The 22,026-nt window shown below is 45.1% G+C and overlaps 1 protein-coding gene across 4 annotated transcripts in view; it reads right to left on the reverse strand.

Moving 5' to 3' along the window:
- The window catches only part of LOC132391820 (electrogenic sodium bicarbonate cotransporter 1-like), a 198,306-nt gene that overhangs the window by 64,585 nt on the left and 111,695 nt on the right, over positions 1-22,026 (reverse strand). For all 4 annotated transcript variants that reach the window (XM_059965468.1, XM_059965469.1, XM_059965470.1 and 1 more), the window contains exon 14: positions 15,928-16,199. In XM_059965468.1, coding sequence (XP_059821451.1) covers positions 15,928-16,199 — 272 coding nt within the window. The remainder of the gene's footprint in view (positions 1-15,927; positions 16,200-22,026) is intronic.

The following is a 22,026-nucleotide window of genomic DNA, read 5'->3' on the forward strand; positions in this document are numbered from 1 at the left end:
CATCAGGCAGCCTTCAGACTGAATGAGCCTCAACATTGTTTACCAATGTTCTGGGGACTTGTCAACTTTAATGAGGTTAAATTGCATTCATAATTCTTCGTAACAGTGAACAAGGAGAATTATTAATAGGGACCAGACCATTCCCACCTAGACATAACCTGCATTTATGAAACAAGGCTAGTGCAATAAAATTGTCGCTAGTTGTTTCACAAGGTTATGAAAGTGATAGAGTTACTAAATGTTCTGCATGGAAACATGCCTCACAACCTAACTTGCACATCAACCCCTCCTGGATTCTTTTGCTAAGCGCATACATGAAGGGTAATTTACTATTCAGATTATTGCCACTCTGGTATAACTATAGGTAGGAATGATCTGAAGTCCATATTAATAATTCTCCTTGTTCAGTGTTAAGAAGAATTATGGACACATTTAACCGCTCTAAAATTGACAAGTTGCCAGAACATTGGTAAGCAACACTGAGGCTCATTCATCTTCTGGATGTGCTGCAGGAAATCAAGGCCTCCAGCGGATACCCATGTGGGGGCAAAGAGAGCGTGCAAACTCCACACAGACAGGACCTGATCGGAACAAGATCAAAAGGTGCAAAAGAAATCTGCTGGCCATTTACACGTATCCAATAATGAGGCAACGGTGTCAAGAAATGGTCAGGGCCGCGACACCCTGGCTTGTCTAACCAGCAAAATGATCAAGTGTCCCAGACTTGAAAGGCCAACAGTTTCTTTATCCACTGATGCTGCTGAGACTCTGTCTGTTTCAGATTTCTAACATCTGCAGTGTTTTTGATTTTGATACACAGAGTTGCTACATTCTGAGCAGTCTTACTGAGCACCAAAAAAAAATGCTCCTGGCACGTTTTCACAGATTGCTTGGTTCACTCTGATGTCCGGAGGCTCACTGTCGGCAAATCATAAATAGCTTGTCAAACAAAGCAGGGAAGGTGTGACCTTTGTTTCAAGGATCAATCCACCTCATCACAGTTATAACTTGGAAAACAACATTCCTCACACGAGGAGATCTGCAGATGCTGGAAATTCAAACAACACACAAAATGCTGGTGGAACACAACAGGCCAGGCAGCATCTATAAGGAGAAGCACTGTCGACGTTTCAGGGTGAGACCCTTCATCAGATACTATCTTTCCTTTCCGTTAGTCTTGATGAAGGGTCTCGGCCCAAAACGTCGACAGTGCTTCTCCTTATAGATGCTGCCTGGCCTGCTGTGTTCCACCAGCATTTTGTGTGTGTTGTTCTTCACAAGAGACCGTTAACAAAGAGTAAAACATCTCTTCATCTGTAGCTAATTTTCTTTTTTTTACAGTGGTTCTCTAGGCAGATATTGGAACTAAATTGAGAGGTCTGGCCTGAGAAATTAGCAGGCCAGACTCTACAATGCTCAACTCTACTGAGGCAAGACCATCTCCAACTTTTATTTAAGTCTTCCAGAACACATCAGATTTCTGGGGCACAGAGTCTATTGTTGTTTCTCTTTACACTGTACACAGAGTATATGCTTGTGGCTTTCTGCTGTTGTAGCCCATCCACTTCAAAGATAATCTTCTGCACACCACTGTTGTAACACATGGTTATTTGAGTTACTGTCACCTTCCTGTCAGCTTGGACAAGTCTGGCCATTCTCCTCTGACCTCTCTCATTCACAAAGCATTTTTGCCCAAAGACCTGCGGCTCACTCTTTTTTTGCACCATTCTCTGTAAACTCTAGAGACTGTTGTGGGTGAAACTCCTTGGACATCAGCAGTTTCTGAGATACTCAACCAGTCAGTCTGACACCAATAATCATTCCAGAGTTAAAGTCACTTAGATCACATTTCTTCCCCATTCTGATGTTTGGTCTGAACAACAACTGAACCTTTTGACCAAGTCTGCAAGCACTGAGTTGCTGCCGTATGATTGGTTGAGTAGATACTTGTATTAAAGAGCAGGTGTACAGGTGTACCTAATAAAGTGGCCACTGAGTGTATGCCTTAGCTCATGGTATGGGTGTATTTGGGGTTCTCTCCCTAAATACTCACCCTGGCCAAGGAAAATTCCTTCTTTGACTGTTTTCCCAATTCTGCTAAAAGCTACTTTCACGACTCAGCCTCCACCACCTCCCGGATCATGACCTATAATAACCTCTAGTGAAAACCTCCTCCTGCCTTCTTTAGTCCATAAGCCATCAGGCCACAGGGGTGTAGCAGGTAGCACCAGTGTTTCACAGCTCCAGTGACTGCTGCTCAGCTCAGGTCTGACTCTGCAGAGCTTCAGCGTTCTCCCTGTAACTGCTTGGGTTTCCCATATCCCAATGACCACCTGGAAGGTTAACTGGCCACTGTAAGTTATCCCTATCTAAGCTAAGTGGAAAAATAGTCAAGGGGGACTTGATACTCATGAGAAGTACAAGTTGCAGCTCAAAGACAGGGTTGGACAAGGATTGAAAGGGATTGCAGGGAGCTGACACAAAGTGATGGACCAAGTGGCCTCCACATCTGCTGCCTGCTTATCAGAATGTTTCTATCTCAATCAAACTCCTTCTCATTCCGATCATCGCCACTAAGTCTCCCTTTAACCTGCTCTGCTCCTGAGAGAGCAACCCTGACTTCTCCAGCCTCCCACATCTGCTCCAGTGAATCTCCCTGACAATGGGATCTGTTTAGTACGCAAAGCCTGATGGTCCGAAATCGGACTCATTCGTTCACCCTCAATGTCCAGGGTGCAAGTGGGCTGTGTGGCCTGAACTGAAGGGTAGGCTCCAGAGTGTGGGCCGAGAGAGTGGACTCTCCATCAGCATCCCCATCTCCCACTCCTTTAGCTCATCGGGTTCACTAGAAAATTCACAACATGTAATAAAGGTGAAGTAAAAGTGCGTATGTATATTAAGGATTAACATCCAATAGTCCATGGTAGGGTAGTGATTAGTGGAACACTATTACAGCTTGGGGCATTGGAGTTTGGACTTCAATCCTGGTGTCCTCTATGAGAAGTCTGTACACCTCCCCATGGAATGTGTGGGTTTTCTCTGGGTCCTCCTGCTTCCTCCCACATCCCAAAGACGTATTGATGAGGTTTATCATGAACGGTCCTGTGATTAGACTAGGGTTAAATCTCGGTGTGCAGCTTAAAGGGCCTACTCTGCACTGTATCTCTAAATAATTCCAGATACGCAGCTAGTCCTGAAGATGCTGGATAATTGGAGTTTTACTGCATACGCCCCTAAAAGAGTTCGCCCAGGAATGGACTCCAAGCAAGGGTTTCTCAAAGACTCAAGTGCCTCTATAAATCATTGACCTTCATGCCGTTTCCAAATTTACAATGAAAGCATGTGGCAAAAATAAAAAAATTAATGCAATTATTTCAGGCTTTAACTGCGCAGAATCTGTGCTCTAACTGAGCTAACTGAATTTTGAGAGTGAACACTGCCAGCAATTCGCAACATACAAGATAGTGGCACATAAACCACAGGTAACACAATGCAAACCACAGCACCCACACCTCTCAAGTTTATCTCCACACAATGAATGCCCAGATTGAGCAAGATCCAGCCTGGCTGGAGCCTAAGTACACTGAATTGGCTGAGCACAAAGGCAATTGGTTGATAAGAGCACTTGGGTGCATTAATCAAAGCTCAGACCAGTGGTTCTCAACTTTTTTCTGCACATGGCCCACTTGAGACTTTCACTTAACTCTGTGTCCTCACCATGCGCAGTCTCCATTAGTTGCTAAAGTTTGTTTTGGTTAAGTGTGCTAATTATTATAATACACAGTCAATATTTAGATTTTTAAGAGGACAGGTCACGTTTTATAAGTATTATAACACGCATGACTCAGTGGAAGGCAAACAGCTGCATACTCGCTGACTGGCCTCACTGTAGATAGCGCCACCCGATCTGTAGTGTGTGATTTGGTGGTGGATATGGAGTGACGTACCCCCACACACCCACACACAGGCTAATTATTTTACATCCTCATTTGCATCATTTGGCATTTTTTTTCCCACTCATTTAGTTCCAAATTAATGACATATTTTCATTTTTTTTAATTGATATATTTCATTAAAACAGTAAACTTATCATGGCCCATTCAGAAACTCATATGGCCCTAGTTTCTTGTTTTTATTTTTGTGGCCCCTATGAAATGCAGCATGGCCCCCATTGAGTACCACTGGCTTAGAACACGAGAGCAAAGATATGCCAGATTTCCCCTGCCTGGGGCATCTAGAACCAGAGATCAGAGTCTCCAAGTTAAATGATCTGCCATTCAGGGCTGGGATACAAATCACTGGAAAAACCCCATCTGCTAAAAATCTTTCATTGGACCATAAGATATAGGAGCAGAAGCAGACCATTTGGCCCATCGAGTCTGTTCCACCATTCAATCATAGGCTGATCCAATTCTTCCAGTCATCCCCAATGCCCTGGAGTGATCCATAGAACAATGTGGAATGCGCTGCTGGGAACAACAATGTGGGTGGATTCCAAAACCAGTTTCTGAAAGGGGTTTGGACTGCCTGAAGATGATCAGTGTGGGGGTACAGATGAGAAGTCGAAGACTAAGCACAAGTCACATGAGTAGCTGTCTTCAAAAATTTCTAATCTAATATTTAAATTGAAGACAGCCAGAAAGATAACGATGAAGGGGATGGAGACATGAGGAGAGGTGGGAATCGAAGCAGAAGAAAGACAGAGAGATAAAGAGGGGGCAGTAGGGGGTGTCTGAGGGGGCGTCAGAGGGGGGCAGTTCCAGAGACCAGGCTAATATGCCTTCCTTCATGTCATCTCACACCATAATGTTGAGCTTCTAACTCTGTTATCCAGCCTCCTAGAAATGACTGATGGAAGAATTTTGTTTTAGTTCTATTGAATTTTATGTCATTACTTCAATTTATCTGTAGTTTATTTACAATTTACAATTTTGATATAAGGTCCTGTTTTAGTGTTCTGCATGTGGGAGTGGCAGGATATAAATAACCACTTCCAAAACCCACACGATCCATGAAAGCAAATAGAGATGAACAGGGGCAGGGGGTCATCCAGGCCACGTGTCTGCTGTCCATACAAGATTATCTTTGTTCCCGAGAATTTCCTGCCCGACCCCTTATTCATCAATTCCTCTAATGTTCAGGAATTAGTTGATCTGTTTTCAATCAGCTCAATGACTGAGCTGCCATAGTCTTCTGGGGCAGAGAATTTCAAAGACTCAACCCCCTCAGAAGTGGAATTTGTTGGGGCTGGGCACACTTGGATTGGGCTCTGTAACATCTCTACCTTGCATGCCTCTGAGGCTTTGAAATAGGCTGTGATTGGGGGGGGGGGGGAAGAAGAGAGGCACAGAATGGAATATTTTAAGTTTTTCCAGAAACCAGTTTGGTGTACAGAGAGCAATCAGCAGTAGAGGTGCCATTTATTCTGAAAGGCAAGGTTATGGCTCAGTGGATAAAACCTCTAATCTCATAGGTCTCCTTGCTGAACAGCAGCCCACAACAGAATCTGCAATTTGACTGTCTTCGAAGTACTCTGGGAGGTCCCAAGGTTCCACAAGATGTCATGTACGCTTTCCAACAACTTTCTCCTGGTTCCATCCACCCACTACACACACAGTTGACCCACCGGCTTCCCACACCTCAACCCCACCACCATCTGGTTCTGATTCTATCTGCCACTCACCTCTCCCCCAATGGTCGCCATTGTCACATTCTTTACTTACTAGAGTCCGGCACTGGGAGCCCTTTGTGTCTCTGCTCATCTCCCTCCAACCCTTCCCCACACCTCACCCCACCTGCCTCACAGTTCTGCCCTCCCTCATGGTCTCGGTGTACAACACGGTAACAGTTCCCTCCAGCCCATTGAGCCCCCGCTTCCATTTACACCCATGTTTCTACTAACCCGCAAGTCTTTGGACTGTGGGAGGAAACCAGAGTACCTGGAGGAAACTCACGTGGTCCTGGGGAGAAGGTACACAGACCTTACAGACAGTGGCGGAACTGAACCCGGGTCATTGGTGCATGACAGTATTACACTACCATACTGCCCCTAACCCTAACCTCTCCTTTTATGGTTGGAAAGAGCAATGATTTCCTCTGGCAGAGAGAGAGTGGATTTCTGAGAAAAAAGAGCAGGGTAACATTAGGATCATGTCCAGTAACAGTTCCTACACCCTCGAGCACAATAGGATATCCCCCTCCGCCCCCCCCCCCCCCGTGGGCTGCTGACACCAAGAGGCAGACCCAAGATCAGGGGGTTTTACTGAAGTACAGGTCAGAGCTGCAGCGAAGGCAAGTAAACAGAGGGTATCCAAGCTGAGGGCTGAATGGCCTCCCTGTGATCCTGGCAACGGGCAGCCCAAACCGAACAGTCTGGCACCCTGCTGGGGAACAATGAATGTTGAGACGCTGTGCGATAGGTCAGACAGGGAAAGAGCTAGAGGAAACGATAGATCAGTGGGGTGAGTGATCACGCCCTAGAAACTCAAGGTTCTGCCAGTGCTTGGAGACAGAATGAATCACCTTCCAGCTAGAAGTGATTTGTTTCCGTGTATTCTCGAGCCGTGTAATACTGATTGATATCAGTCTGAATCTGGCAGCTTTTCACACACACTCTCAGAACCGGGCAGCCAGTGACCCACCTCACCCTCTACAACCCAGATCCCCTTACTTTAGTCCAAGATTTATGACCTATTCACAAGTTAGGGCAGGGAGGGCTGGAAACTCCAAACTTCTCTCAGCACAGAGTTCCTGTCCGTTGAAGGCTTGACTGGGCTGTATCACACGATATTTCTCAGGATACTGGGATCAGTGGGGGAGTGGTGCAAGGATTGGGCCATTCAGGAACCTGGATGGCAGGAGGTCAGACAGGATAAGCTGATGGGAATCAAGAAAAGCAGCAGATGGGAGAAAATGGGAATGCTCTGGCATAGCAGACTGTGGTATCTGGAAATGACTGGCCAACAGGAACCTTCAAAAGCTGTAAAACACTGGGACAAAAATGTGCAGGGCTGCAGAGAAAGACTGACTCAGCCCATCAAAGAGTTAGTATAGGCATGTTGGGTTGAATGGCCTTCCCTAATGATGTGATGGCCCATAAACTTACATCCCGAAACCAGTCTAATCAATTCCCCCTCAGGTATTAATACAGGATGCACTGCTAAATCTCACCGACTCCTTTGACAGCAGATTCCAAACCCAGCTCCTCTACCAGCCAGAAGAACAAGGGCAGCAAAAGCACGGGGAACACCAGCAACTGGAGTTTGCCCACTCCGTTACATACCATCCTGGCATGGAAATATATCATTATCCCCTCACTGCCCCGGTAGACAATACTGGAACTCTCTCCATGGCAGCATTAGCAGGCGTTTGCTCTGCCCGAGCCCACAAGAAACCAGAGTTGTGGACACATTTCAGCACATCATGACATGCAGCCTCTTCTCCATGGATTCTGTCTATACTTCTCACTGTCTCAGTAAAGCAGCCTGCCAAATCAAAGATACCACCTGCCCCAAACATTCTCTTATCTGCCCCAACTCCCAGCCATCAAATAGAAGATGGACAGTTTCTACTTTGTATCAGAGAACAATTTAATAGTCTTAAAAAGCAATCAGATGAACTCATAACCTCACAATCTACCTCATTATGGCCTTGCACTTTATTGTTTACCTGCACTGCACATTCTCTGTAGCTGGTGCACTTTATTCTCCATTGTAATCGTTTTAGCTTGTTCTACCTCAATGCACTGTATAATGATTCGATCTTTATGAACAGCTCATAAACTTTTCACTGTATCATGGTATATGTGACTATAAATAAACCAATTTTAATTGCAATTCCACAGGGGAAGAAACCTGCTCTTCCTTGAAGCAGGTACCCCAGGATATCATACATCTCCCTGAGAATAGACCTGGGCTCCAACGATGCAGTGGCTTTTCAATATTTGTGGCTGCTAAACCTCTCCTGAACCTTCATGCTCTTCATTTTTGAGCCACAATGACAACTGAGTATTAATTATGTTTGTCTGGTCTCTCTCAGAACAAGAGTTTAGAACAGTGGGTTGTGGTGCCAAACAGGGAGCACGTTTCACTAGACTTGGTATTGTGCATGTAACCCCCTGGGTCGCCTCAGGCTCGCTCAGCTCGTTCTTGTCTAGGGGGAGCAGCCTTCAGCCCCGACAAACTGGGTAATCAGCTGGTGTGGATGCTATGTGATGTCCCCGCCTCACCCAAAAACAGACAGTACACCATATGCGATTAAATGAGTACAATTTATAAAGGTTACTATAACTAAGTGATTAATAACGATACAGTATATATGAAGAGAAAATTAAAGAAAAGGCGCCAAACTTATCAAAGTCCAAACCACTTCGTGCACAGCCGTTGGAGCTCAATTTCTGAAGTCTTCTGGCCACCATTCGATCCCCTCCGAACTCCTCGACTCGCAGCTCAGGACCCTCCGAACTCCTCGGACTCTCCAAACAGCTCAGGACCCTCCGAGTGGTCAACCAAGCACATCTAGCTTCATCCCCCCCCCCCTCGGAGAATCTCCCGGCCTCGGACCCCCCTTTGGGGTCCGATCCTCACCCAGCTTAGAGCATTGCGTCCTCTCTCTCGACCCCCTCGCGCCGATCTGCCCAAAAGCCCGTCAACAAAAGCTTACAGACTCAGAAGAAAGAACATTAATCCCCATTTGGTTTACAAAGGAATACCATTCTCGTTATCAGTAAATTAGCATTCCTGCTAGTTAACAAAAAAGAAGAAACCCTCTTTACACTCTCCCTCCACCAAATAAAAGTCATGTCCTCATGACTACTAAATAACTCGCCACCTTTCCTGCCAACACACCGTAACCCAAGCACAAACAGTGACATCTCCTCCCCACACAGTAACCCTCACGCCCTGTTCCTCAGGCGCTACTTAGGCCAACTATCTGGGAGTTCCCTAACCCTTCTGAGGCCTCCGTACCCCCTCACCTAAACCCTTCAGGCTCGGACACAACTGGGGATACCTTGGGCCCACTACCAACTCCTCTCTCAACCTCTCACTCATGCCCCACACTGCACACAGCTAACCCTCCCCGCTACACCTGACTCAATGGGAGAAGGGCCAAAGGTCTCTTCCTCAATCGAGGGAAAGTCAGCAAAAGGCAGCATGTACCACACATCCAGCACATCATCCATCGAATCTGTATTCTTCCTCATTCCTGTGATCGGTAGCTGCTGTTTGATCTTCTCCAAACGGAAACACGTGGCCTGCACTGCTCCCGCAGTCTCTTCAGCCTCCTGTTCAGTATTCACTGCACTTCTCTCCAGCTTTTTTTTCCTCATGACTTCTTCCAGATCAACTTTCAGGTTTTGCACTTCATTTGAACTGTCGATGGTCATCTTCAGGTTCCCTTCAAGCTTCCGCTTCTCTCTGCTGAGATTCGTCTGTAATTTCTTCACCTCCGCAAACTCCCCTCTCCGGGTTCTCAGTTTGCTATTACCCTCAGTCAGACAACTTTCTTCATTCTCTCCAACTTGTAAGTCTTCTGACTGGTTCCAGATCGCTTTCTCCAGTCTCTCCGTCTTCATTTCAAACTTGATTCCGTAGAGACAGTCACTCACGAGCTGCGACCTTCGCCAGCCCTGGCACGTGTCCCGAAAACACTTTAACTCGGTAGTTCTCAGCTGCTCCTGCAACGACCTCACTTCATATTCTCCTGAGGCAAATCCAAACACCAAGAGATCATCCAAATGCCTCCACATCCCCTATGGTCTTCCACCTGCCCAGCAGGAAGGTTGCAAGGGCTCCAGATATGCCCTGTGGCATCTTTTCGGACCCGAAGACTCCTAGGGAATTTATAACGGCCGTCTTCTCCTTGTCGGCCCCACTCATCGGGATCTGGCAACATCCACTCCTCAGATCCAGCACCTTAAACCACTTCACACCACTCAGACAGGCCATTGCCTCTCTGGCCCTCAGGGCCATATTCTGGTCACTGACAGTGCACCTCTTCAACGCAATATAATCCATACACACGCTGCCTACATCTTCCACAGCTGTAGGGGCCAGTCGCCGCAACCTCTCTCTCTCCGAGGTGTCTTCAGCAGTCCCTCCCTTGTGGTGTTTCGCAGCGTCCACGAAGAGGGTCTCACCCTCAGATACTTCCCCCAGGCCGTACCACCACTGGCTCTTGTTTGAATTCGGTATCAGCCCAATGCTGCTACACACGTCCGCACAAGCAGCTCGAAACCCTGGGTGCATCGACAATGCCTCCAAACAACGCTCACTCGCCTCCTCCGGGCAGGCTCCCAAGCGCACCAGCAGGATTTTGGTTCTCTCTAGAACAGAAACGCTGCCCGTCTCAACAGGGTCCGGACACATCAGCGTTAACGATTCATGAACCTCAGTCTCCTCCACATTTGCCTCTAAGAATTCCATTTTCACTGACCAACAACCGTTGTCTGGATAATCACCGGCACTGGTACCCTGAATCTCCAGTGTCCTCAATGTTGTCAAGGGTAAATGCTTCCAATAACGGTTATGAAACAAACTGTACAGCAACTTAACCGGCGCCCCGGTGCCGAGGATGGCTTTAACTTGACTTCCATCCATCCGTAACAACACCTGTGCGCGTGGCCCCTCTAAGCCTTCAGGAATAGAGTCTGTTCCTTTCGGTAGTTCCTTGGTACATTGCTGGGAACGTGCTCCCCCAGAGATCCCAAGCCGTTCCCCCACTGGGCCTCCTCTAAGTTTCCCGACACCTCTCGAATCAACGGAACAACCGATCCCCTTGACAGATCCCCTTGGCACCACAAGCAATTTATCTGCCCCCCTAGGCAAAAAGGGATACCCTAAAAACTTCCCACCAATCTCCTGCCACGGATATGATAAGCCCCCCAGCTGCGGCATTTGACTTCCAGTCAAACCACACGCATTTTCCCACACTTTCCCAGAACTGGCAGCGGTCACTTCGAGGTCATTGCGCCCGACAGTTCTAACAAAGTCACCAGCCCGTCTACTCAAACTTTCAACCCGTCCCTGTCGCTTTCCCTCAGCCAAGCACTGCCACTCACCCAACAACTGAGGGGTCCGCTCCGCCCACGCCTCTGCCCCTTTAGGGCTGGACGTTATTCCAACAACCGGGCGGAGCTCACCACTGCTGAAACATCCCAACCTGTCACTCCTCACTCTCCAAACAGTACAGACAACCCATGGTCCCACCACCATTTCGTCAGCACTAGTTGGAACTCGAACAACGACCTCGAGGCTAACAACAGCAGCCACCCCACCCAACACACACGCAGCGATAACCAGCAATCACACACCCACAAAGGCACACCAGCTCTTCGCCGCAGACACAATTTAAAGAGGGTGATCACACAGCTTCCACAGAAATCAATCCCGGACGAGCACCCCACAATGTAACCCCCTGGGTCGCCTCAGGCTCGCTCAGCTCATTCTCGTCTAGGGGGAGCAGCCTTCAGCCCCGCCAAACTGGGTAATCAGCTGGTGTGGATGCTGTGTGATGTCGCCGCCTCACCCAAAAACAGACAGTACACCATATGCGATTAAATGAGTACAATTTATAAAGGTTACTATAACTAAGTGATTAATAACGATACAGTATATATGAAGAGAAAATTAAAGAAAAGGCGCCAAACTTATCAAAGTCCAAACCACTTCGTGCACAGCCGTTGGAGCTCAATTTCTGAAGTCTTCTGGCCACCATTCGATCCCCTCCGAACTCCTCGACTCGCAGCTCAGGACCCTCCGAACTCCTCGGACTCTCCAAACAGCTCAGGACCCTCCGAGTGGTCAACCAAGCACATCTAGCTTCATTCCCCCCCCCCTCCTCGGAGAATCTCCCGGCCTCGGACCCCCCTTTGGGGTCCGATCCTCGCCCAGCTTAGAGCATTGCGTCCTCTGTCTCGACCCCCTCGCGCCGATCTGCCCAAAAGCCCGTCAACAAAAGCTTACAGACTCAGAAGAAAGAACATTAATCCCCATTTGGTTTACAAAGGAATACCATTCTCGTTATCAGTAAATTAGCATTCCTGCTAGTTAACAAAAAAGAAGAAACCCTCTTTACATGCAAATGGACAGGATGAACTGATAACTTCATTGTGAAAGTATCTCTAGGTAACAGACAGAAACAAAACAACGGAATTTAGCATTCTGTCCGAGGAGAAGAATCTATTCATGGCAAGTGTTTAGAATTAAATAAAGACACCAATGAGGACAAGAGATGAAGTTAACTGGCAAAATAAATTCAGGATCATTCAAATGAGATGCAGCCCAAATACCACACTAACCATCAATTGCCCCAAGATTCTACCCCATACCCACACAGGGGGCAATTTACAGGAGCTAACTAACCCACCAAGCCAGACACCTTTGTGATGTGGGAGGAAATCAGAACATGTGGGGGAAACTCACATGGTCACAGAGAGAACATGCAAACCACACACAGATTAAAATTGAACCTGCACCTCACTGTGCAGCATTTAGGAGGATATTTCAGAATACACAGAATAAATACACTCCTATGAGAAGGAAAATTTTTAAAAGCAAGATTCACAGTCTAAGATGATCTACTTTTCAACATAATCAAAGATACCATCCACCCCAAACAACTTCTCTTCTCCCACCACCCACCAAATTTCAAAGTTCAAAGTAAATTACATACATGTTGCCATATACAACCCTGAGATTCATTTTCTTGTGGACCTACTCAACACATCTATAGAATAATAACTATAACAGAATCACTGAAAGATCACCCAAGCAGGGTCTTCAACCAGAGAACAAGAGACAAAAAAAACTGCACAAGTACAAAAAGAAGAAACAATAATAATAAATAAGCACTAAATATGGAGAACACGAGATGAAGAGTCCTTGAAAGTGAGTCCATAGTTTGTAGGAGCATTTCAATGATGGGGCAAGTGAAGATGAGTGAAGTTATCCCCTTTGGTTTAAAATCTGATGTTTGGGGGAGGGGGGGTAATAACTGTTCCTGAACCTGGCAATATGAGTCCTGAGGCTGTTGTACCTTCTTCCTGATGTCAGCAGTGAGAAGAGAGAATGTGGTGGGGTGGGGTGGTGTTGTGTGTTGTGGTGTGGGGGGGGCCCCTGATGACTGATGCTACTTTCCTGCAACAGCGGTTCATGTAAATGTGCTCAATGGTTGGGAGGGCTTTACCTGTGATGGACTGGGCCATATCTAATACCTATTGTAGGATTTCTGGATACAAATGCCCCAAAGCACATGCCACCAGACTCAAGGACAGCCACTATTTTGCTGTTTGTAAGACTATTGAATAGCTCCTTACTATGATAATTTAGACTCCTGACCTCACAATCTAGCTTGTCATGGCCTTGCACATTATTACCTGCCTGCAGTGCACTTTCTATGTAATTGTAACACTTTATTCTGCATTCTGTTATTGCTTTCCCCTTGTACCTCTTCAAAGCACTGATATGATGAAATGATCTGTGTAGGTGGCATGCAAAACTAAATTTTTCATATATCTCAGTACATATGACAATAATAAACCAATTTGTTAAAAATGTTAAATGTAATCTTAAACTAAAAGAAAAATCCATGTAACTGTGCAGAGCCAGGTGGCAGGTCAGAAGATTAGGCAGGATTTTACAAAAAAGAAACAGCATCTGATGATTCAAACCTTACTATGAAAGGGGGAAAAAAGTAAAAGGTAAAATTAACTAGAGATATAAAAGCAGATGCTAAGAGTTTCTACAGATATGTTATAAATATGGAATGCACTGCCATTGATGGTGGTAGAGGCAGATGCAATAGGGTCTTTGAAGAGACTTCTAGATAGGTACATGGAGCTTAGAAAAATAGAGGGCTAAGCAATAAGGAAATTCTAGGCAGTTTCTGGAGTAGGTTACACGGTCGGCACAACATTGTGGGACGAAGGGCCTGTATTGTGCTGTAATTTCTATGTCTAAATAATGTGTTAAGTAAGTGAGCATTGGTCCTATAGAGAGTGTGGCTATTGGAATTGAATATAAAAGTAGGAGATCATGCTTCAATTATATAGATCATTGGTGATCTATAGCACATTCACTGTTGGTCTCCTTATTTAAGAAAGGACGGTAATGATTTGGAACAGTTCAGAGAAGGTTTACGGAACTAATATCTGAAATAGGTAGGTTGTGTTATGAGGAAAGGTTAGACAAGATGGACTAGATTTGACTGAAATGTGTTATAGCTTGATGAATCTTGTCAAGATGGACACAGAGAGGATGCTTTCTCTTTTGGGAGAATCTAGAATGAGGGGTTACATTAAAATCAAGTGTCAAACATTTAGAATAGAGATGAGACAAAGCTCTTCCTCTCAGATGGTTCTGAGTCTGGAAATCTCTTTCACAAAGGGCTGCGGAAGCAGAGTATTTGAATATTTGTAAGGTGGAGTTGAAATTACAAACAGATGAATGCCCCACACCCCATCTCGGCTGCCTCTTCAAGAAACAACTTCATGGCGCAATACTCCACACTGTCCTGAAACATCAACATGGCTTTCCTCCCAAAAGTGTGCCATCCTGTTTAACATGAAGGAATTTAAAGTTCAATTAAGAGCACAGCAGATAGAAGCAAGAACAGGCCATTCGGCCTGCTCTGACATCACTGAAACCAAGAGCAATCCCACCTCAGTCATCCTCCTGTTCCCAGAATACTTCTGATCTCAGTAAATATATTTAAATGCAGGGTATTTAACACCACTAAGCTTCCCTGATTAGATAGTACTCAACTGATATGAAATGAGCTAATCTGCCTGAGGTAGATCCAAATAAACCACAACTGGCCTCATGCTTAGTCTGGTGTAAGCTAGTGGGTCGGGCCAGGGCATTTGCCTTGATCCACAGAAACATTCTACAGCAACCACTCGGTCAACTGCCTATTTAAAGAGGGAACGAACTACAGGCTAACTTCTGAAGAGATATAGTGAACAAAGGAGAATGATAAAGAAATTTATCAGTCTCAGTCATCGACAACAGTGCAAGCTACTTAGAAGTGGCCGGATACGTTTTAACCACCGTGCAATTTTCAAGCGACGCTATCAGAAGCAAAGAAAATATCACAGCTACAGCAAATACCACCACCAATAATTCCTGGAATTCCCACTCCAGCAACACTGCGGAAGCACCTTCACCATAAGGACTGCAGGGATTGAAGAGGCGCCACCCCACCGTTTTTCCAAGGGCAGACTGAGAAAGATAATAAGTGCACTCAGAGAGTGATCGAGTCAAAGGTCACAGAAAAAGGCCCTTTGGACCAATTTGACCATTCCAATCAATATTCTGATATAAACTAGTCCCACTTGCCCATGTTTGACTCGTATCTCACTAAACCTTTCCTATGTATGTACAGGGATGTTTCCAATTCAAATGTCTTTGAACTGTTGCTCCAACTATGTATCACCCACTGGGTGAAAAAGTTCAGGCTTTTATAGAATCCCTCCCCTCTCACCTTATACCCATGTCCCCTAGCTCTTCATTCCCCAACCCTGGGGAAAAAAACAGTGCCTTCACCCTATCTATGCCCCTCATGATTTTATAACATTTCCATGAGATCACTCAGTCTCAAGCAAGTCCGAGCCTATTCAAGCTCTCTCTATAACCCAGTTGCTCAAGTCCTGACAACATCTTGTGAAACTTTTCTGCATTCTTCCTAGCGTAGCGGCACCTCTTTTATAACTGGCTGACCCTGTGCAGGTCAATGGGACTGAGCAGAATAATAGTTTGGCACAGACTAAATGGGCCAAGGGGCCTGCAATGCTCTATGCCTTCTAAATTGACCACATACTCCAAGTGTGTTCTCAGCAATGCCTTGCACAGTGCCAGTAATGCCCAGATGACACAGGTCATTTCAATGAAACCTCAATGTATTTAGCCAAAACTGCTTAAGCATTCCTACCTTGTTCAGGTGGCAGGCACGTACAGCTAAACAGAGTGATGTAGTCCACCTTGAAGTCTGCGTTAACGGGGTAGTAGTGGGACAGTTTAATCATCTTCTTGAAGGCATCATAAATGAAGATGAAGCTGATCAATGATGAGAACCCTTCTTCAGTGAAACGGGTGAAGTACTGGACCAGGAAACTGGCGTCAGTGGCAACGAGGATGAAGGTCAAGAAGGACGACCACAACCCTATCCAAAGGCGGAACTCCAGGTAGTCAAAAGCGTTGTCTCTGGAAGAAATGTTAACATTAGTAAATACTTCACTGACTTAGTCTTCAGTACGTTGCAGCTTGATACCCCCATAGGGATACAACCATTTAAACACAAAGGAATTATTTCTGCCTTCAACAGACTGCTCCACTCTGGGAGGGTAAAGTTGATGCTGAGAATCTGTGCAGGGAACAGCTGAGCATTAAGGAGCATAACTAAACAGCTAGATATTCACAAAACAAATTATAAATAGAGACAAAGAGCAAGGAATTCACAATGACCCTTCATAAAACCCTGGTTCAGTCTCATTATGAGCACCACATTTTGGGAAAGAGTTTGGAGAGAATGCAGAAGATTTGCTGGAGTAATTCCAGGGATGAGGGATGGAGCTTTGATGATAGACAGGAAAATCTGGGGTTGTTCTTGGAACAAGGAAGATAGTGAAGAGCTCTGGTGGAGATATCTAAAAATCACAGTATGTATACACAGAGTGAACAGACAGAAAATGCTCTCCTGATGGAGTCATAAAGTGAAGGAAGATGAAGGCGTTTGGTTAAATTGCAGCATAATTTCATAAATTTTATTTTCTATGTCCTGACCTAAGAAGGTATGTATGTCATATGTCTTCTTCACAACCCTATCTACCCGTGTTGTCACTTGCAATTAACTATGGATTTGAAGTTTAAGTTTCTTATGTTTACAAATATTCCTTGGCACCCGACTATTTACTGCAGATGCTCTACACTCAGTTTATCTCCCAAAATGCACCACCTTGTACTTCAAAGTAAATTTATTATCTAAGTATGTATATATTACCATATACTACCTTGAGTTACATTTTCTTGCAGACATTTATAGGGAAAAAACAAATACAACAGAATTTAGGATTAAATTCCATCTGCCAATGCTTTGTCCACCTTCTCATCTGATCCTGCTGTAGCCTTAGGCAACCTGTCTTACCAATCACAGTACCACCAACTGATACGTCATCCACAGGATTATTATTCATTCCTACTATATTCACATTCATGGAGGAAGCAGTGTGGATTCAGTCCCCAGCCTTATACCATGTTCTATGCATAGTTCCTCCCAGCCTCCCTGTCTAGCTTAGGAACCATCCTCATACAGATTTCATTAAGTTTTGTATTGACTACAACCCACCTCATCATGGACGATCATCACTCATATGTCATGAAATGTGTTTTTTTGCTACTGCAGCAGCACAGTGCAGTACATAAAATTACTACACTACTGTGCATTGTCCCACTCATGGAGCAAAACATGCCACAGTTGTAGTTATCAAATTAAATACAAGAAACAGCCACACAGAAAACACTAGGGTAGGCTTTAAGGTACATCCCTGAGAAGAAAGTCAGAGAAGGGTCTAGGTGGGTGGGATGAAGAAGCATTTGATGGCTCTGGGCCTATTTTCATAACATGAAGGGATGTCTCATTAAAACCTAATGAATATTGAAGGTTTGGGTACAGTGGATGTGAGAAGATATTTCCTGCAGCGGGAGATTCTAGAAACAGAGGGTACAGCCTCAGAATAAAACGGACATCTCTTTAAAACTGGGATGAGGAGGAATTTCTTCAGCTAGAGGTTGGACAATCAATGGGATTCATTGCCACAGATGGCTGTGGAGGCCAAGTCATTGGGCTTGTTTAAAGTGAAGGTTGATAGGTTCTTGATTGGTAAGATTGTCAAAGGGTATGGAGAGAAGGCAGGGGAATGGAGAGAAGGCAGGGGAATGGTGAGAAGGCAGGGGAATGGTGAGAAGGCAGGGGAATGGTGAGAAGGCAGGGGAATGGTGAGAAGGCAGGGGAATGGTGAGAAGGCAGGGGAATGGTGAGAAGGCAGGGGAATAGGGTTGAACCGAATAATATATCAGCCATGATCAAAAGGTGCAGCAGATTCAATGGGCTGAATGGCTTAGTTATGCCCCTATGTCTTATGGGACAATTAAAATCAAAGGTTTAGGACTAGGACTGAGGAAACACAGATATAAGGCTGAAGGGATTATTAAAACCAGGAGGGAAAAGGTCCTGGAAGGAACTGAATGTAAGAATAAGAACTTTTAACACAAAGCTTTGCTTCATCAGAAGGCGAGGCTGGTGAAAGGGAACAACTATTGACTGATGAACACTCAGGGGGACAGACAGTACGTGCCTGGTGACTGAACAGGAGACAAGAGTTCAAATCCCACACAACAGCTGGGGAGATTAAATTCAAAGAATTAAATAAATCTGTTAATGGTGATCACAATTTTTTTTATATAAAGTAAATCTAGTGTCCCTATCTAGACCGATTCATATTTAGGTCCCCACCTAGGCTACCTGTACAAATGTCCATTGGGGTTATGGGATGGGCAATAAACAAGAAGTCAATGAATCACTTATCTTCTCAACACTAAGCAAACATTTCTCAGTATGCTATAATTGTTCACTGATCTGTAAAGTGAGTCTGTCCAGCCTGGAAACACAGCACAATTATATAATTGTGAGGGATTTCTTTAAAGTCAACAGAAGCACATGAATCGGGGCTTCAACATTCTCCGTGTGGAAGTGGCTTCGCCTGTAATCATTGTTTCCTGCAACGATGGCCTTTCATCACGTTTGCTCAGAGATCCAATCTCAGTGCGAGAACGCAACGCCATCCTGACCAAACTGGAGATGACAAAGGCAGCATTTTCTCACGTCTGAGAGGGCCATTGTATCAGCAGTGATGGTGAAGATTGTGCCGTGTCACGGGACTCCCAATTAAAACATTCTCAGCTCGCTCCCATGAACTATTTATTAGAGCTGCCAGGAACATGTTTTCAAAAGGATTCCGTCAGATTCGGCCTCACACAGCCCCTGGGCTAATCCAAAGATCCTCATCCTCTGGGATCCCTGATCCTCAAATAGAAGGTGAGAATCAAGACCAAGACCCCTCTCACCTTGGACATCTTCTCTTCTCCACCCCCTACCCCCACCATCAAGCAGAAGATACAATAACCTGAACACAGGAACCACCAGGCTCAAGGACAGCTTCTACCCCACTCTTATAAGACTGATGAACAGCTTCCCAGTATGATGGACTCTTGACCTTACAAACTACCTCATCATAAGCTCCTATCACATTGTTTACCCTCGCTACATTTCCTCTGAAGCTGTTACATTTTATTTTGCATAGTCGTTGCTTTACCTCAACACACTCTGTAATGATCTGAACCATATGAACAGTTTGCGAGACAAGCTTATCACTGAATTTCAGTTCATGTGACAATAATAAACCAAAACCAACAAGTCCCTATTCTGCATTCTGTTCTTGCTTTCCCTTGTAGCATCTCAATGAACGGAAGTGGTGACATAATCTGTATGGACGGCATGCAAGACTAAGTTTTATACTGTATCTCAGTACATGTGACAGTAATATATCAATCGACCCATAGAACAGAGGTTCCCAACCATTTTTTTATACCGTGGATCAATGACGTTAAGCAAGGGGCCATTGGACCCCAGGTTGGTGGTGGTGGATTCAAACCCCATTCCCGATGTGTCCCTACATACATCTAGTCTGATGCTCCAGTGCAATACTGGGGGAGAGCTGCCTTGTTGAATGTACTCTAACAGTAAGCTGATAAGGAATCAGCCATATAACTTTACTCATAAGGAATACAAGATACTTTTACCCCTGATCCCCTCTCCGGTGTACGGTGATGATTCTGTGGCTTTATCTTGAGGAAGAGCAGTTATCGCAGTGTCTTGGTTACACTTATAAACACAGCCTGATATAGCTGTGGGAGCTTGCCATACACAAACTAGCTCCTGAGTGTTGCCTATGCTTCAGCAAGAAGTGGCCTTGGACATACTGAGTTGGTGAAAGTTGCTAATATAATGCAGTTCTCCTTTAAACTTTATCAAAGGTCCCTTTGGCTCTGAAATCACACATCAGGATGATATTAGTTTTCTGAACCCTACAACCTTTGCATAGTGTTCATACGTCAGTGGGAACAGGGCCACTGACTCACTGAAAGGAGCTCTGACCTGTCTCCAAGTCACATGCCTGCTTCATGTAGCATGACCTCTTTTGGCATAGAAGGCAACCATTTTGTCCCATCAAGCCTATTCCAACTCACTGACAAATCCATTCCCCCATTAATTCTCCCTGCTGGCTATTCTCCTCACATTCCTATCATCTGCCCTCAGATTCTATCACTCAACTGCATGCTCTAGTTAGGATGCGGGTAAGTTAGGGTTTGGGGTTGGGGCAAATTACAGCATTCTCCCAATTCGCCCACATCAACAATGATCCTGATTTAAGCTAGTCCCATTTGTCAATGTGTGGCCCATTACCCTCTAAACTGTTCCTATCCACATACATGCTCAAGTTCCTTAAATATTGCTATTATACCTCTAGTAGCATGTTTCATATATGAACATAGAACAGTACAGCACAATACAGGCCTTCAGCCCATAATGTTGCGCTGCTGTTTTAACATACTCTAAGTTCAACCCAACCCTTCCCTCCCACAGAGCCCTCTATTTTTCTTTCTTCCATGTGCCTATCTAAGAGTTTCTTTAATATTCCTAATGTTTTGACCTTTACCACCACCCCTGCCAGGGTGTTCCATGCATCCTCCACATAGTGTAAAAAAGAAAAATTACATATGCACATTTGAAACATTTGATCCTCATGTTAGTTTTAATTCTCTCCCCTCTCACTTTAAACCGATGGCCTCTAGTTTTGGATTATCTTTCCCTGGGAAACTACCTGCTGTTCACGATTGTTTACTCCTCCACAGGTCACCCTTTCATCATCACTCAGTCAGTGGTTTCCCGATGATACTAATTCGTTTCAATAATCACTTCTCTCACTGAGCTCACGACACAGAGGACAACTATTCTCTTCACAAAACCGCTCGACATCTCCTCTGTCCCTGAGAGGCAGCTACATCCAGATTTCAACATCACACGTGATACTTAACAGAGAAGCAATCTCTCACTACTGCAGCAGAGAGGCGCAGTGTAGAAGCCTGACAATCAGTTCTAGAGCAGGTGTGTGTCTGTGTGTGTGTGTGTGTGTGTGTGTGTGTGTGTGTGTGTGTGTGTGTGTGTGTGTGTGTGTGTGTGTGTGTGTGTGTGTGTGTGTGTGAGAGAGAGAGAGATAATTACAAAGAACAAGACAGAAAGGGATAGTATTGGAGACAGCAACAGACAAATGGATAGGTGGGGGGAGGGGTGATGGGAGAGTTAGAGAGGGAGGAAAAAAAGTTAGAGAAAGAGAGCTAGTTAGAGAACTAGAGAGACAGCTAGAGAGAGTTAGAGAGAGAGCTAGAGAGATAGATAAATAATTGCAAAGGATTAAGAAATTATTAATAGACTGAAAGATACAGAGAGACAGAAGGTAAAGATAGAAAAGGACAAAAATATAAATAGTGTAAAAGGCAGAGGGAGATAGAGAGACAGAGACAAAGAGACAGGGAGATAGAGAGAGAAGGTTAAGGACAAAGAGACATACAGAGATGGAGAAAATGATTTTACAGGGAGGGACAGAGAAGGAGATAGAGCAGAGAGCCAGTAAAAGAGTCAGGCAGACTACAGGAAGAAAGAGTATGAGTGAGGATGAGATAAAGTGGGTCAGTGATGGAGAGAGAATGTGAAAGAGAGAGAAAGTATGAGAACTAGAGAGAGGGAGCTGGAGTGAGCGTGACAGAAAGTGCCACCCACAGAGAAACAGCTGACACAGGAACAAAATGTCTGTTCCTGGCACAGGGTACTACTGCCAATACACAGCACCAGCCGAATACAGGTGATGGGACAGAACAAGTTACCCACCAGGAGCATCTGATCGGGGGACAGTAG

This window comes from Hypanus sabinus, chromosome 3 (genome assembly GCF_030144855.1).
Source record: "Hypanus sabinus isolate sHypSab1 chromosome 3, sHypSab1.hap1, whole genome shotgun sequence".
NCBI lineage: Eukaryota > Metazoa > Chordata > Chondrichthyes > Myliobatiformes > Dasyatidae > Hypanus > Hypanus sabinus.